Below are 17,608 nucleotides of genomic sequence, written 5' to 3'. Positions count from 1 at the left end.
TCGCCCTCCACATCTCGACTTCCACCGCCTCTCGCTCCCAAAGTCCAACTTGGGCTCTCACCGCGCATTACCTCATCCCACTTGTACCTGGATTCGCTGCGCCAACGTCTCCGTTTGGTCTGCGTTGGCCGTGTCTGGTGTTATTTTTCTGACCGGCGATCCAACTCGCTCCGATAGTCTGCCTCTAGTTTCGAGCCCGCCGAGGTAGAGAAGCGCGCCATCGACAACTTCAACCGTCGACAAAAAGCCTACAATCAGACTCGGGCCTCCCGCACTCATTATCGTCATACTCTTCTCCATCTGCTGGCGATAGCTCCCTCTGATCGTTCCAAGCCAGACCAGATAAGACTTGAGTGGTTCGGTAAAAGGCAATTGGTTCCAATCAAAACATACTGGTTTCCGACCGCCATACTGCATCCAGCCTGCCTCTTGACCCTCGACTAGGGTCACCTCACCGACACGACTGACTGGAACTGTTTTCCTACCGCTCATTCTTCCTCCTGTCTGCACCCCCGTCTGGTCTCAGACGGTGTCAAAGGACAAAGGTTCAAAGCCATAGGTATCAATCCGTCGCACAGCCTTTCACCACAGCAGAGTGTGTACGTGCACCACTGCCCCTTTGTCGCGTCACTGTTCCCAGTGTTGTTGCTGCATTGACTCGACTCGACTTTACCGCCCCAAAACGATCGTCGCCGACACATTTCGTCAGGGTCGAGCTACAGTAAACAACAAATCGCAACCATCAGCCAAGGGGGAAGAAAACAATTGACCCCTTCCGCCCACACCATGAGATAGACTGGTCCAATTCATTGGTACACCAGACACTCACAACACGGCCTATCCAAGGACCCTAATACCTCCAATCGGGCTTGTCCGTCCCATACCAATTCAGGGCGAATTAATTCCTGCAGCTCAATAATTCCAGCGTCCTGAAACCTGGTGCCCAGCGAGCAACTTTACCTCACTGAACAGCATTCGCTTACGGACCTCTTTCTCGCTTCTCAATTCTCCGCCAACATACCAGCCTCCCTTGACCCCCTTCCAAAACGCACCAACATCGCAGACCGACATCTTAGCGACAATCGCGGGACCAAAACACGCCAGACTAGGACCGCCGCCCAGTCGAACTCTATTTCCTTGCGCGCTTGCGTTTCCACTGTCGCAAAAGCATATCCTCGGCCGCTTTGCAGCCTGCCCATCACACAACAGCTTTGGCATCACCGCCTTTGGTCGCAGCCTCACCGAGCAGCCGGCAGTACACGTCGAACCACTCTTCCCCATCTCGCGAGGCGTACAATGCTAATTTGCAACACAACTTTGCCTCTCTTGCATCGTCACAACGCCCTCCGAGCCGACCGAGCGGAACCGGCGCGTCTGTAAACACTCAGGACCCAACTTCGCTCATGACGTCCCGAGTTGTCCCCGCCAGCCCCGTCGCCGTCGCGCCCTCTTCCCCAGACTACCAATCCTCATCCTCCGAACAACGAAGAAACATGCCCCCAGTCGCCCCCCCTCGAACGTCCTCGACGAATTATTCGGGCGCTACTACCACTACGACCACCACGAAAAGACGCGATCACGCTGCCGAGAAGGCGGCATCGTCACCGCGACGCGGTCAAGCAGACGGAACGAATGGTAATGTCGATTATACCTACTCGGATGACGGTTCTGCTTCACGCAGCAGAAGATCGCATCAACAAATGCCTCCTGATTCTCCCCATCGATCCAGCGGCAACCGACCTGGGAGTCAGCCGACGGTGATTCCCGTACGATCACATGCACCTCAGACAACAGCATCACCAAAGCAGCCCACGCGCGAAGCAAGCGAGGTTCTCAATCGAATGGTAGTCTCCCAGCCCGAAGTAGACATCGCTCGCGAGAAGGAACGACTAGCAGAAGCTCAGTCTACCCGCATAGGATCATCACATGATGACGCCGCACCTCCCCCGATCGGTATGTCCGAGCATGATGACGGTAGACGTGGAGGTAGAAGCCGTCATGATCATTCCGGGAAACGTGAGAAGGTAGTTAGATTTGGCGACTACGTTCTTGGAAATACCATCGGTGAGGGCGAGTTTGGAAAAGTAAAGCTTGGCTGGAAGAACGATAACAATGTGCAAGTAAGTTAACGACCCGCTGACATGCCTCGGGATTCTTGTTTACACTTTGTCACCAGGTCGCTATCAAGTTGATCAAGCGGGATAGTGTCGGCAACAACCCTTCCAGATTGGCCAAGATCTATCGCGAAATTGCGATTCTACGGGGCATTTCTCACCCTAACATCGTTCGCCTTCACGAGATGGTCGAAACCGAGAGGCACATTGGTATCATTCTCGAATACGCCTCTGGTGGTGAGCTGTTCGACTACATCCTGAACCATCGCTATCTGAAGGACAATGCCGCGCGAAGGCTGTTCGCCCAACTAGTGTCTGGTGTTGGTTATTTGCACAAGAAGGGCATTGTTCACAGAGATCTCAAGCTGGAGAACTTGCTTTTGGACCGGAACCGCAACATCATTATCACCGATTTTGGTTTCGCCAACACCTTCGATGCCGAGGAAGAGCTTTCCGAAGAGGAGGAACTCAACCTCAGCGACCGTGACTTTGTCAAGAAATTGGGACTGGATAGAGTCAAGACCAATGGCACAAGGAAGGGCGATTTGATGCAGACCAGTTGCGGCAGTCCCTGCTATGCTGCGCCAGAGCTTGTTGTGAGCGATTCTCTATACACTGGCCGCAAGGTCGATGTATGGAGTTGCGGTGTAATCTTGGTAAGTGGCGAGTTTCCCAGCGCAAGCCTATTTTGTAAGCTGACCAGAGTTTAGTACGCGATGTTGGCTGGCTACCTTCCCTTCGACGACGATCCAGCGAACCCCGAAGGTGACAACATCAACTTACTGTACAAGTACATTGTCAACACGCCTCTGACCTTCCCCGAATACGTCACTCCTCATGCTCGCGACCTACTCAGGCGAATCCTTGTCCCCAACCCCCGGAAAAGAGCAGACTTGTTCGAGGTGGCTCGGCACAGCTGGTTGAGCGAGTACGCTCATGTCGTGGAGTTCATTACTAGTAGCACCACCACACCCAACCAGATTCAGAACACGACGGTGCCCTCCGAAGACGACGACTTCGCTGAGGCATCTGGCATCGGACGAAGCGCCTCGGTTCGCGAGTCCTCCAAGACGAAAGCCAATACCCCGACATCGGTGGGAGGTCTCGCCAGCAAACACGCCAAGATCGACGCCGATGCCGAGGCAGCAGCTATTGCTAAGGCGCACAAAGATAACAAACGTCGCACGGTGCAGGTCGAGTACGTGGCGCCGACGACACAGACACAAAGAGGGGAGGCTGCTGCTGCAGCAGGAAGTAAGTCGAGAGCGCGTTCGAGCAGCCAAGGTCCAGTAGAGGTTGCGGAGAACCAAAACTCGCAGGAGAAACCCCTTCCTAGAGACCCCCCTGTCTCGAGAGATTCGTACAGAGCCAGTCGACAAGGCACGCGCCCTCCTAGTGCCCACCGCAATACTGCAGCCGCACCCTCGAGACCGACTCGCGACACTCGTACGACCTCTGATAACACATTCACACCTTCAGGACCAGCTGCACAGGCTTCTGGAAGACCTCAAACTGGCGGCTCAATGGCATCAGGCTCAATGGGACTGGGAGCTGGAGCTCGTGGATCGTACGGCCAACCAATCCCCCCGGCCGTCGCAGGTACTAATGCTCATGGAAGGATTCAACAACCCACTACCCAGGATTCCCAGGCTATGGGACGACCCAGCGTCAGCGTGCCGCCAAAGTTTGCCAAGGTTGCCGGGTTTGCCCCAGAACAACAAGTCGCCCAGAGCCAGACGCCTACTCAGTCAAGCGATGGCAGAGGTCATGGTCACAAGCGTTCCAACACCATCGGTTCCCTACTGGGTCGGAACGGGTCGATCTTTGGGGGTAAGAACCGCAAGAGACCCGAATCTCAGATCGCAGACAAGAGCCGGAAGTACCCTCCAGTCAGCATGCCTAATAACATGCCTGCTGATGGTCAGCCCCGCCCTTCGATAGACTCGAGAGCCTCACGGCGATCCTTCTCTTTGGGTCTCGGAAAGAAACGCAGCGGTAGCATTGCTGGGTCCCAGACCTCCCACGAGAAGCAGAATAGGCGATTCTCATTGATCCCGCAATCATTCTCGCTGAAGGCTATTGGCATTGGCAGAGACTACGATCGTCCGCCGTCTGAGCCACAGTCTCAGCCCGACCTTCCCATCCAAGATCCCCCTGAAGTTGACGAGCATGGAAGATATGTCGACTCACGGGGACAATCTCGAGGTTATGATGGTGGATATGACCAGGGGTACCGACAGCCGCCAGGCTCTAGCTCTGCTCCCCAGTTGTCACGTCAAGAGTGGCAAGATCAACAGCAGCAGCAAGGCTACCAGCAGCAACAGCAGCAGCAACAACAGCAGCACGTAGGCCCAATTGGCCAGCCTAGTGCAGTGCCCGCCTACATGCAGCAGGGTACTGGCCTAAACACTGGGTCGGAGTCCTCATTCGAGAATGCTCAGAACCGAAGACACACTGGTGCTCCATACAATGCCAGCGGATACTCTGAGTCTGAGGGTTATGACGGACAGCAGTTCGGCTCGTCCCGCGGTAATGGCCGGTCTGGCGTGCTACAGAAGAATAAGAGATTCGAAAGCGCAGAGTACGGTGGCCATCAAGGCAGCAGCGGAGCCGCCAAGAGAGTTATGGACTTTTTCCGCAGGCGCGGCAAAGCGAGAGGTGGCGACGACAGGTAGAACACTTTCGAAGCCCTCGACTGCTCGCCATCTACCGGTTCAGGATCGCGGCCCTTGTGCGGGCCCCGGTCATCACAAATGAGTCTGTCCCCGACGCGCCCAGTTGAGCGGTGACGACGTCTATAGGACGGTGCGCGCCTCGTCTTTTGAGATTTCTGAGGTTTTAATGTGTGAATACCAGCCAGCAGGACACGTTAGTCGCTTGGCATCATTAGTGGAAGTTGATGGCCTGCTGCATGGTTGGCGAAACTGGCATAGAATGTTGAGAGGAGTTCTTTCTTTCCACAGTCCTCTCTCGTGTAATCAGGGAAGTTTGGTGTTTATTGCGTCGGTTCATGGGATGGGGGGTCGTTCAGATACAGAGAAGGCTTGGTGGTTTTTCTTCCCTCACCCCTTTTTCGGAAATGGGCCTTTTTTTTTATTCTGGTTGGTTCAACTTGTTCATTTTCCCTCTAATTTGATGGCATCACGTCGGTAACCGATTGAGGTTGCTGGCGGCGGCAAAGGCGTATGGGAATACAGAAGTAGAGAGAGAGTGAGAGAGAGAAATTCAGAGAGAGAAGAGAGACAGAAGAACCGACGTTTGAGTTGTTGACATTATTGTGTGATGAAAGTTGAATACCGTAGTGAGTGAGTGGCTGGCTAGCATCGACTGGCTGGTTGCGGATATGTAGTGTTTAGTATGAAAGCATATTGAAGCTGCATTGGATGGGCAACGCATAGTCTCCTGTGAGATGTGAAATTATTGAACCAGATAGAATGAAGCGCAGTCTGTCGATCATGTACGTCTTACGTAGAAGATGGAACAGGGATAGTAGAAGGCATGTAGAGAGTAGAGAAGCCCAACATCGGACATCTGTACTCTTTCCACCGTGTGTGTGATAGGGAATAAGTAGTAAATGTATCACTCCTTACAAAGCGTCAAGTGGAAGCTGAGAGCCCGCAAAGTCCGCAACTACCCTCATCGGATCTGTCACGCTGATGACGACGGGGGGGATGGACCGCAAACGAGGTCTTGGTCTTGGCGGTGAGCCAAGGGGGTCGATCTCACAACGTCTTCGAAGCCCGGGTGGATTTTGCCTCGCTTTTCTAGCTCCTGGTTTCTTGCTAAATAGTCACACGCTGTGATACTGTCATGACGCATGCCTGTGAGTCCGTGACAACCGTCCACTTCGTGCCACTCTCACTCACCCCCTTGGACGCGACGCTCCGACGCAAAGGAGACTTGGACGCTGGAGTCTGGACGCTCGCAAACGGCCCACTTTGGTCTATGGAGTAGTGGTAATGCGGACGTCCAGTCACGGCATCACCTAGTGCAGTATCCGTACCTTTTGATAAGTGTGGCTGTTCGTGGCGCAGCCATCACGACTCCTACTGGGACACTAGTCGAATCTGTACTCCGTACCTACCTAAGGTACGGAGCATCCGTACGGGACACAAATGCATAGCCACCACCCGCCAATGGGCCGGTGCCACAAACGTCAACAAGCCTCCCAAGAAAATTTGACGTCACTCTCGGCACGTGTCGGCCGGCTTGGTATGCATCTGTGGCGTTCCCATTGGCTTGCGAGTGGGAAAATCACCCGCTTCGATAGGATAGGTACGTATATCACTATCAAAAGCATCGACGAAGTCCATACAATTACGGATACTAGCCTCCCAGGCTGGCAGGTAATTAAGAAACGATGTAGGATTGGTCGGCCGGCATTTAGCAGAAGACGCAGGTGGGAAGCTTGAATTTCGTTTGAACGAACCCCTGTTCGTTCGGCGCAACGACCAAAAACGAATTGCCCTTGGATGGGCAAACATAGGATGTAGGACGGTGTTTTGGATGACGCGTCTCGGCGCCCGTACGCACAATAGGTTGTGAGTTGGATCAGCTTCTTTTGAATTTCAACGGCCCTGTATCTTTCTCGTCACCGGTGGCAAAGGGCACATTCAGAATACGTCTTGTACGCATTGAGCCTTCTGTAGCGGAAAAAAAGGAAGAGACAAGGGTAGGATAGAAAAGTATCGTGCTGTTGTTGTTTCCAGTTGTCGAAATTAGGTTGTGACAAACGGGAAAGAAAACGGTCTAGCCGGTAGGGGAGAGGAATTAGGTTGGACGAGAGAAGGGAAGGGAAGGCACAGCGGAAGGGAGGGAGGGGGGGCATTGGATGGAAACAAATCGTGCCGGTAACCTTTTGAAAATGCAAAAAGTAAGGCGATGGGCAGGAACAAGCAGAATGTTCGTCAAATCGGCCGGGGGTGAAGAAAAAGCTTTGGGAAGTTTGGGAGCGGTTCCCCGTGCGCTCTTTGAAGCCCCGAGCGCCCTCTTTTGCAACGGCCCTCAACCGTTTGGGGCTTCTTGACGGAGCGGTCATGGACTCATGACTCTTGCAATAATATATCCACTGCTTAGATCCTTTTGAAAGGTCAAAAGTGGTGCGGAGTGTATGCCAAAGAATATGGATGCAAGGTGATTGTTGGATCAAGTTGCTCTGTTTCGACTTCGCAAGAGGAGTGTATAGCCGGGCGGAATGCAACTCTGCAGTCTACTACGCTGGAGCGGAGGAGGATCGTCTCGCGTAGAGGTACCTGGACCACGTGTGTCGTCGAGAGAGGTGCCAGCCACTGAGGTGCGAGGGTGATCCCCGACTGATTGATAAGGCAGGTTTGGCAGGAAGGCGGCAGGCCGGCTGGCTCCAGAGTTTTGGGATATCAAAGTTATGGATTATCCATATCTCGAATTGTGCCACTGTGAAATTCCCCGGCTGGTATGTAACTTTTCGATAATGACACGCGGGGTCGACTGCCCGGCCCGGCTTCTTCTTGATCCCCTTTGATGAGGCTTCTTACAGTTTTATCAACAACAAGGGCAAGGAGAACGAGAAACATAAAATGCGCTACTGCATGATCTGAAAAACAAGAAAGATGGGGTCCGGAATCCGGTTCATGTTTCGAGATTGTCTCTACCACGGAACCCATCATCTGTAATCGGTGTCCTTGGCGATGCTTGGCGCACGTTGCGAGTTGAGCTGGGGATGCAGAGGAGCAAGAGCAAGAAGGAGAGCCGAGAAGTCCAAGAGTCCGTCGTGGCTCGGTTTCTAAGTAGAGCACAGAGTATGAATACATCGAAGAGAGAAGTGTGTGAAGAATCGGTGTGGGTGAGGCTCGAGCGAGAAGGTTGTTTGCTTGATCTCCGTCCGGTAGAATGTCCCATTTCGGCCTTCCAACTTCGGCCCTCGAACAATGCTAGTTTCTGGTTTTTTGGACGGTGTGTGTCAATGTGGCGTAGGTTAATTGATCAGAAACTGCTGCTGTAAAGTGCTTGAAGGCTGTAGTTGCGTTGAGCTGGACTATGGAAAGTGCTTGTCCACCTCTGCTGCGGACCTAGCCTGCGTACGGAGTACAGTGGTAAGGATAGAGGGTTGGGACGAGGGTTTGGCATGGGAGGCCGCGAGGAGATTGCGAAATTGGACGCGAATATTTGCGAGTGCAACTCTGTCATTCTGTGAGGCTCAGCTGGCGTCCGGGCGGAGCGGAGGGAGAGGGTGGTCCTCTGCTGGGAGGAGAGTTGTTTAGCACCTAGGGGAGTCAGAGGGGGAGGGATGGAAGATTGGAAGAGGAATTCCATCCCACTTTCCGTCAAGTGTTAGTCGAGTCCCCTGCCCCTCCCTGCCTGCGTGAAGGTTAATGCTTATTAGTGTGTATCCACTGTGGCTCGACGGAGCCAATGGGTTCGAGGTTGCTGATGAGGCGGAGGATGGGCAGTGGTTGTTGTGGTCCTTTGTTGAGAGCGGGAGCCTACAACTAGAGACCGACTGACCGATTGACCGAGGGAGGGACGGAACCTTGGGGGGAGGCAAAATGGCGAGGTCCGATAGGGCAGAGGCCTCCTTTCCCTGCAGCGAGTTGATGAGGTGTGATATCATTTTTGCTGTGTTGGATCTGGGCCTGCAGGCGGTGGTGGTGATGATGATGATGATGGAAGAACAGTGACAGCATGTGCATGCGTCTGGATTTCTGGATTTCTGGATCCAGATTCCAGACCCCGTATTACCTTACGGAGTAGGTCCTCGGTACAGAAATGGTGTCGTAGTTTGCAGTGTAGCCATGAAGGCCAAGGGGAAGAGGCCCGTACACATTTCCATGGCAAAAGCTTGGTTTATTGGTACAACTCCGGGCCCAGAACTCTGATGTGATGTGGATGCGGATGTGCTGGATTGTCTCTGTTTGAAGCTATGCTCGTGCTTGCTGCTCGTCCAACCAATGACTTTGTATGTGTGTCCCGCAGTGATGATTGCAGATCCCAAGAGGTCCAGTTTCTCAGAAAACAGGAGACGACGATGCAAATAGCAGCAAATGAGAAGAGAAGAGAAGCTGGGGATGACGAAGTACCAGGAGTGGGATAGACAAAGAGGCAACGGGGGAACAAGCTGAGGCTTAGTGACCATAGTGACCTTGGGAGATGGAGAAATTGTGGGCGCGCCACACCAGCCTGAGGCACATGACCAGCGGCCTCTTACTGGATCTGGTTGATTCACGGTTCATCCACCCAAGACATTTTGCACCAAGGCGATTGGCCCCAGACAAGCCAGGCGCGGTGACGGGGAGCCCCTGCTCTGCTTGTTTCCCGGCGGGCCCTGCCATGCCTGCTTGTTTTGCGTATCAGAGAGAAAGACAGAGACGGTGAATACGTACCTCAAGACCAGAGACGATGGAAAGTGCAAGAGCGTCCTTGCAGCGGTACGCTTCCCCGTTCCCGCCGTCCCAACGTCTTGGAGGTATCTGCTTGCTCGCCGCGGCAAGGTTCCATTGTACCTACCGTCACCCGTGCTACCTTCCCTCTCCTCTGCTACCTTAAGGTGTCTAGTGAACGTACTTACGCAACTGAGCCAGAGCTAAGGGTACGTCTCTTCCCGGTCCGTGTCTGTCGCCTGGGGACGTTGCCTCTACCTTATCCCCCCCATGTCTATCTCTTAGCCGATTCGACCTTTAAAGCATCCCTCATCTGTCGCCGTCCGACCACATTCCCCTTCTAGTCTTCTTCTCTCCTTGTCCGTACTTATTCTCCTCCCGAAGCTTGTCTTCACTTTTGCGTCTCTAAGAAACTCCATTGTGTGCCATCGCCAAAAACACTCTACTCTTTCCCCAAAGAAAACCGCGCTCCAGCCGAGACACGAGTGTCCGGTCATCTATTTCGATGAAGAAAGCCTCCTCTGATCCCCCCAATATAGACACCAGAGGCTCTGGCGCAGCAGGATCAGCGCATGGCGTCCGTCGCAGCTCCTCGAACCGATCCCACGGCAATTCGGCAAACATAGTCACCGACTCAATAGACTTGTCCAGCAAGTCTTCTCTTCCCGCTACCCAGCGCAACAACACGTTCGACACCACGGCTTCTACTACCAATAGTAGTAATGGCGTCGCCAATGGCGTCTCCTCTCACATCACGAGCTCTTCTGCGAGCAACAACCTCACCCTCACATACCCGGACGACATCAATGAGAAAACAAGTCCCCGCGACCTCGAGGATGTTGCTATATCTTCGAAAACTTCGCGGCAGGGGGCTGTCGTAGACGAGGAGGGTGCTTTGAAGAAGAATCAAACTCCCGAACAGAAGCAAAAACCTGGCGTTTTTGCCCGCTTCTACCTCACGTGTAAAATGATCCTGTTCCACAGCTGGGTCAACGTGCTCCTCGTCTTCGTCCCCGTAGGCATCATCACAAAAGCCCTCGGCGTGAGCCCCGGCATCGTCTTCGCAATGAATGCCATCGCCATCATTCCACTCGCTGGCCTGCTCAGCCACGCCACCGAGTCCGTCGCCAGCAAGCTTGGTGACACCATTGGCGCCCTCCTGAACGTGACTTTCGGCAATGCCGTCGAACTGATTATCTTGTAAGTTTTGCCTGACTCTATTTCCATTCTTCCCTCCAAGCCATTCTACGAGGTGGTTTGGGGGAGGCTCGCGGTGGGGAAGCCCAAAGATCCAAACGTGTTGCGGCTTGTCTTGGCACCTGTCTTGGCCAAGCCGCTCACTGGATCTTGGCCCTGAATATCTCGAACCTTGCAACCCTCTGAATGTCTTGGCGCAGTCTTGGCTAATGCTTATTTCTCCAATCCAGCATGTATGTTCCTACCCTTCTGCGGGTGACAAAGACGAGAAAGAGACGAGAAGTCTACACCAAAAGACACCATCACATCAATCAAGTCCCAAATCATGCAGTTCTCTTCTCCCAATGTCAATTCACAACCTACAACCGGTCGTTATTTTCTAGAGTATACTTTATTGCAGGTTTGCTAACATGTACATCTTCTGCGGCTCTTCAGCATCGCGCTTGTCAAGGTAGGATAGTCTAACATGTAATTTCAGCGGACTTGCTTGCTGACTTGGACCCAGGATGAAATTCGCATTGTTCAGGCGTCCCTCCTAGGCTCTATTTTGGCCAACTTGCTGCTCATTTTGGGCATGTGCTTCTTCCTCGGTGGCCTGCGCTTCCGAGAGCAGGTGAGTTGAATCGGCTCTTTTGACGAAATTAGTACTGTACTGATACAGTCATTAGATCTACAACAGCACCGTCACGCAGATGAGTGCTTGTCTGCTTAGTTTGAGTGTCATCAGTTTGGTGCTTCCTGTAAGTTTTCTGAAGCCACACCGGAAAATATCCTGAAACTAACCACTTCCCAGACTGCCTTCCACGCTTCATTTCAAAACACCTTCAAGGCTGAGGATGAGACTCTCAAGATTAGTCGTGGTACCAGTGTGGTGAGTACTCCATGATGTACTACCCAAGTCTCGACTGCTAATTTCATGTAGGTCCTCCTATTGGTATACATCTTGTACCTCCTGTTCCAGTTGAAGTCTCATGCCTACATGTACGAGTCTACACCGCAACACATTGTGGATGCTGAGTCCGCTCCTGGCCCGGCCATTGGTTTCTTCGACTCTTCCAGTTCTGAAGATAGCTCCGACTCCGACTCCGATTCAGATGCTTCTGACAGCTCTGGAGGCACTGTACGCAAGACAATGAGAAAGGTCATGCGCGCCGGTAGAAGGCGCAAGTCTAGTGTGGTTTCTGTCAACACCGACGGTCTCCCCCGTACCCGTAACTCCTCTGTCGGTACAACTCACGGCTCTGAAGGATCCGCCAGTCGTCCAGCCATTCCTCGCTTCAACTCTGTCGGTAGCGATGAGGCCGTTGAGGAAGACAGGTCTCGTAAGCACAGAAAGCATCGTAGACGTCATCACAAGCATCAGAAGAAGTCCAAGAAGGCCTCCCGGAACAACCTTGTCGATGTTGAAGGCCATGAGCCTTTGACCAGCAGCGCTCAAGCGGGTGAACCCCGCCGTCTGGACTTTGCCGATCAACCTGCTGGCCCCTCGGAGCCGACCGATACCACTCAAGCCGCCAAGAGTCGCCCAGTGTCTGGCCTTCGCGGGCTGTCGATTAAGAACTTCGCCCCCGCTGTCTTCACCACACCCGACGAGACCCCATCCGCCGGCCCCGCTGCCCCGGCCGGCCCAGTCCCCCGAGTCCGTTTCGGTATCCGCCGTACCAACTCCTTGCCTGACCGTCTCAACCAGTATGGGAACGTTCGCCCCCCCGGAGGAGTATTTCCCGCCCAGATTCCTGGTGTCGCAACTGTCAACAGTGGTCTGAGTGCCAAGGACGAGACTGCCGACAATGATCACCTATCCCGCACTGCTGCCGTCCTTCTTCTGCTCTTCTCCACCGCCCTTGTCGCCGTCTGCGCCGAGTTCCTTGTCGACTCCATTAACGAGGTTGTCAAGACCAGTCCTCTTGGCGAGATCTTCATCGGTCTCATTATCCTCCCCATTGTTGGCAACGCAGCAGAGCACGTCACGGCCGTCACTGTCGCTATGAAGAATAAGATGGACCTGGCCATTGGTGTTGCCGTTGGTAGCTCCATCCAGATCGCTCTCTTCATCACGCCCATTGTCGTCATCATCGGTTGGGCTATGGACCGCGATATGTCGCTGTACTTTACCTTGTTCGAGACAGTCTGCTTGTTCGTTTCAGCTTTCATTGTCAACTTCCTGGTACTCGACGGAAGGAGTAACTACCTTGAGGGCGCTTTGTTGTGTGCAACATACATCATTATCGCTGTGGTTGCTTTCTTCTACCCCAACTCGGACGAGGCGAGCTCCTTCGGTGCCTGAATTTGGGGGTATGAGGTCGCATAATAGGACATGATCCTTATGCTATGCGGTTGGCCTGATGAGGAGGAGTGGTTGTTGGTGAAGAACAACTTACGACGCTTCATGAAGATTTCTTTCTATTCTGCTGCTATGACATATACCCTATGGCACGCGGCTTTTATTAACAAGGGGGTGACTTGGGATTGGGGTTATATCATTCTTGCACAAGTTTGTTGCAATTTCAAACTTTTGATCGATGGCGCACACAATTAGTAGCTTTGATTCACTGTCTTCCACACGGGAACAGGCTCTTGGGCGCCGAATATACACGTATTTTTACACCATGAATTATGAGATATGCGATGCTTTCGATTGTGAATTTTGTTATTATTGGATACTTTCATTTTTTTCTCACGGCGCATCTCCGCCTGGCTGTTCATCTTCAACGCCGCATTAACTTCTCCTCCCTTGCCGCTGACATGAAGGATCAAGGAGTTCACCAGCATTGCCTTGATAGGCGAGGTTAGCGACAGACTAATGTGCCGCCCAGGATATTTCCTCTGTTTCGCCTACTCTGATTGTAGCCATTCATGTAAAGAAAATGAGTATGTGGATGGTACTCGGTTTTCCAGAGATGGCTGGTCGAGGTAGCCTGTTTAAGCTCTGAGTCTGTGGCCGTCATCTCCTTTCATTTCCGTGGAAAAGTATCTCGCATACGTACCGTGCTGGCGAGATGGTATGGCATAGTCGGGGGCTAGTGGATGGCTGGCTTTGTCTGTGTATCATGTTCGATGTAGGACGCGGTTGAAGAATATGGAGATAAACCGGTGTTGATGTTTTGTGTATCCAAGGTGAAAATTCCAAGGTAGGTATAGTAGATTGACGACGACAGCAATGCATCTTAGTCTGGGGTCAACATCTTGTTTAGTCAGCAACGGAGTGATATCAGGTTGACAGGTAGGCATAGGGTCGTATTTGATCCCCGTCGGTGTTCCAGAAACACGAGTGTTGTTTATGGAGAGAAACCAATGCGACGCCACGGAGGAAAACCGCAACGCTCATACATCAAGTTGGCCATTCATGGTGACATGGTTCGGTGACATTGAGGGGATGGAAGTTTCGGCCCACTGGGTAAGCTTAAAAAGCTAGCTGCGCCGATTGCCCCCACACCAGTTCCGCCCGATTGCGCCGGGTGATGATCAGGGTACGCCATCGGGCAGTTACCTAGGTAGGCGGCCTCCTTGATGCCACTGCCGTGGCTTGTGTTTTCTTCTTTCGTCCAGTTAGGTGTATGTTGGTCGAGGTAAAGAGGGTGAAAAGCCGTTGGTCGCACAAGAGACTTCTTTTTGGTGTCATTGTCGTTGTCTGCCCAGGGTAGTGCATTGGCGCATGTAGCTTTGTTCTAGGTATATGGTAAAGTAAAGACAAAGTGCCTGCACCTTGAGGCGTCGAACAATCAGGTACCGTAGTGTACCTACGTGCCTACTATCTTGGGTAAACCAAGGCACAGAAACACTCCAAACGCAGGGAGCTCATTGGAGTGTCGTTTATACCTGTTGCTGCGGGGGAATACGCAGCTCCAGCGTCCTGCAGCAGGTATCGCCAAAGAAAAATGGATCCCAGCTGCCTATTGCGGACAGCTCCCAAAGTTCCACCATCATGGTCCTCTCATCATCACTGGGGGAGCCAGTCAGCCTACCTTAGAATCCCGTCATCTGCTACCGCCCAAAGAAAACACAGCCACCTTTGTTCTTCTTCATATCAACGCCTCACCCGCCCCCGTCGTGCATCATCGCTGCATTTCACCTACATCACCCGCGACGCTAGACAAGTTTTCCATACCTGCAACATCTTGCACATTTGCCAATTCCCACCCTCAATCGTCTGGGTCGCATTGTTTCAGATTTCCCACTGCTTTACCTACTCAATCAAGCTCAAGCTCAATTCCGACGTCAAGGCGCCCACACACCCAGAGATACTCTCCGCAACATCTATTACCCCTCCGACTCACCACATTGTTCCGCAAACACAACGAACCACGAAAGATCAGACACCAGACGAACTGCATAAAAAGCCCCAAAACTTTCTTCCCCCCCCCCCCCCCCAATTCCTGAAGATGTGTTTCGGCAGCAAGGCCGACAAGGATGACAGTCCTGCCCCGCGTCCCGCGCAACGTCCTTCTTCACTACAGCAGCAAGACACCAAGATGACCAGCAGCAATCAGCAGCAGCCCCAATACGCGCCGCCGGCTGGTCCGCCTCCGGGGCAGCATTCGGCCCAGCAGCAGTATGCTCCTCCTCCCGGCCCGCCTCCGAGTCAGACGTACGCCGCCCCGAGTGGTCCGCCGCCAGGCCGGGCTGATGAATTTGCGCCTCCCTCGGGTCCTCCTCCGTCCCATGGAGGATATGCGCCGCCATCGGGACCTCCTCCCTCACACCAGCAGAGTGAGTACGCGCCGCCTCCGGGACCTCCGCCGGCCCGCAATGACTATACTGCTCCTCCTCCGGGACCTCCGCCATCCCACAATGACTACACGGCTCCTCCCTCGGGCCCCCCACCATCGGAATCGAAAAAACACGACTGGGAGACGGCGGTTCCCGATACCACCCTCTTCCCACCGCCCCCGGCCTTCTTCAGCGGATTTGACCGTTCCCCTGCGAACAACTCTACGGAGCAAGAGTCTGAAGCTGGGGAGGCCTGGGTGGCCCAGTACCCTCTCGTCAAGCCTATCAATCTTGACGCTAGTGCTCTCGAGGCTTTGCGCACGCACAGGATATGGCTTCTCCAGCCTCAAGGATTCCGCGGCACAATGGCCCAGCCCGTCTCGGGTAAGTGGGAGGTCACGACGCAAAGGAATGCACCTGATAGCACCATCATCGGCTACCCGCCTTTATACTCGGTCAAGCACAATTCGCCTCTCGCCACCGGCAAACCCTTCAAGGTCTATTATGAAGTCAAGATTCGCGGATCGGCAAGTGAGGTAGACCTCGCCCTTGGCTTCACCGCGCTTCCGTACCCCAACTTCCGTCTTCCCGGATGGCACCGCGGCAGTCTCGGTGTTCACGGCGACGACGGGCACAAGTACATCAACGACAGGTGGGGCGGAAAGTCTTTCACAACACCTTTCCAACCCGGCGAGACGCTGGGTATCGGCATGTCCTTCACGGCTCAGGGCGGCAGGATGAGCGTTGAGATCTTCTTCACGCGAGACGGTAGACTGTCCGGGAGCTGGAACCTTCATGAGGAGGGTGACTCTGAGCAAGATTTGCCGGTCAACGGTCTGGAGGGATACCATGACCTGAGTTGTGCCATTGGCACATTCTCCAAGAACGAGTACGATATCATCTTTGACCCGGAGTTGTGGAAGTACAGGCCTTGAGAGCGGGCGGGCTTGGTTGATGATTGAATAGGGGGTTTCCATAAGGGTGGACTGGGTTAGCGGGCCGTCACATACTGCAATCAGGATCGTCCATACAGTACTTCTTCTCATGTCATGATTTCAATTTTACAAATGTAATACTACAGCGAATTTCAAATCTTTGCTTTGATATCAACCTCTTTCCACCACGGGTACGCCGTCGGCGCATCCTTCTCCATCGTCGCCTCGAACCGCGGCGCTCTCTTCTCCATGAAACTCTCCATCCCCTCTTTACTATCTTTCCCGCTAAACAGGTCGAAGAAGATCTTGCTCTCCAGCAGGTGCGCCTCCTCCGGACTCGCCGGCGACCTCAGAATCATATCCCGCATCACCCTCACGGCCACGGTACTCACGTTCGCAGCGACGTCCTCGGCGACCGCCAGCGCGCGCGGGAGAACCTCGCCCGGCGCGACGATCTCGCTGAATAAGTTGCGCAGCAGCGGGCTCGTGGCGGGGTACACCCCTCCCGTGGTACACAGATGCAGCGCCGGGCCGGCGCCGATGAGGCGCGGGAGGTAAAAGGACGAGCAGGCCTCCATGTTGAACCCGCGCCGCCCAAAGACGAAGCCGATCTTCGCGTCGCGGGAGACGATGCGGATGGAGGCGGGGAGGGCCATCGTGATGCCCACGCCGACGGCGGAGCCGTTTATCGCGGCGATGACGGGTTTCGAGCAGTTGTGCATTGCTAGGGCGACGAGGCCTCCCGTGTCGCGGTGGGCGTCGCGGTGGGAGGGGAGGCGGACGCGGTTGTGGAGGTCCATTCCTGCGCAGAAGGTCTTGTTGGAGGGGTCTGAGCCGGTGAGGACTATGGCTTTCACGCGGGGGTCGGTGGAGAGGAGGGTGTAGGCTTTTGCTAGGGAGGACGCCATTTCGTCTGTGAAGGCGTTGCGGGCGGAGGGGCGGTTGAGGGTGAGGAGTATCACCGGGGTTGGGGAGGGGGAGGAGGCGGGGTGGTGGGAGAGGGTTATTTGGGGGAGGGAGAGGGTGTTGTAGGATGTTGGGAGGGAGGACATTGTTGTTGATGGGTTCTTGGAGGGTTGTGATTGATGATGTATTGGATGTGGAGTTGAGGTCGTGGTGATGAGGTTGGTGGTGAGATTGTTTGTGATGGAATTTGTGGTTTTTGATGGAGGTTGAGTTATTCAGATTGACTGGATTGTAGGGGATGGAGGTGGGGGATAATGTAGATAGAAGTGAACTTTTACGTGGATGCGCTTTGCCGCCGTCTTTGGGTTCGAGGTCAAAGGTTGGAGATGGA

The 17,608-nt window shown here is 53.8% G+C and overlaps 4 protein-coding genes across 4 annotated transcripts; 3 read left to right on the top strand and 1 right to left on the bottom strand.

Moving 5' to 3' along the window:
* Positions 1 to 1,109: 1,109 nt before the first annotated feature.
* CCOS01_06626 (uncharacterized protein) lies at positions 1,110 to 4,789 on the top strand (the record flags this gene model as incomplete). The annotated part of the gene is made up of 3 exons (XM_060454794.1): positions 1,110 to 2,120; positions 2,177 to 2,770; positions 2,825 to 4,789. Coding segments are annotated over 3 exons (3,570 nt in total), but the record flags the coding sequence as incomplete, so codon positions are not given.
* A 5,185-nt stretch (positions 4,790 to 9,974) lies between these two features.
* Positions 9,975 to 12,953, top strand: CCOS01_06625 (calcium/proton exchanger; the record flags this gene model as incomplete). Its single annotated transcript, XM_060454793.1, has 6 exons — positions 9,975 to 10,669; positions 11,102 to 11,117; positions 11,172 to 11,279; positions 11,335 to 11,406; positions 11,460 to 11,537; positions 11,589 to 12,953. The coding sequence occupies 6 exons, from the start codon at positions 9,975 to 9,977 to the stop codon at positions 12,951 to 12,953; spliced, it is 2,334 nt and encodes a 777-aa protein (XP_060314493.1).
* A 2,095-nt stretch (positions 12,954 to 15,048) lies between these two features.
* CCOS01_06624 (SPRY domain-containing protein) lies at positions 15,049 to 16,311 on the top strand (the record flags this gene model as incomplete). The annotated part of the gene is made up of 1 exon (XM_060454792.1): positions 15,049 to 16,311. One exon carries the CDS (start codon positions 15,049 to 15,051, stop codon positions 16,309 to 16,311), a length of 1,263 nt encoding a protein of 420 aa, XP_060314492.1.
* Positions 16,312 to 16,463: 152 nt separating this feature from the next.
* On the bottom strand, positions 16,464 to 17,363 carry CCOS01_06623 (enoyl-CoA hydratase/isomerase; the record flags this gene model as incomplete). Its single annotated transcript, XM_060454791.1, has 1 exon — positions 16,464 to 17,363. The coding sequence occupies one exon, from the start codon at positions 17,361 to 17,363 to the stop codon at positions 16,464 to 16,466; it is 900 nt and encodes a 299-aa protein (XP_060314491.1).
* Positions 17,364 to 17,608: the final 245 nt, after the last annotated feature.

Source organism: Colletotrichum costaricense (genome assembly GCF_030867565.1).
Source record: "Colletotrichum costaricense strain IMI 309622 chromosome Unknown Scaffold_6.1, whole genome shotgun sequence".
Taxonomy (NCBI): domain Eukaryota; kingdom Fungi; phylum Ascomycota; class Sordariomycetes; order Glomerellales; family Glomerellaceae; genus Colletotrichum; species Colletotrichum costaricense.
This window is presented reverse-complemented; position numbering and strand designations above follow the sequence as displayed.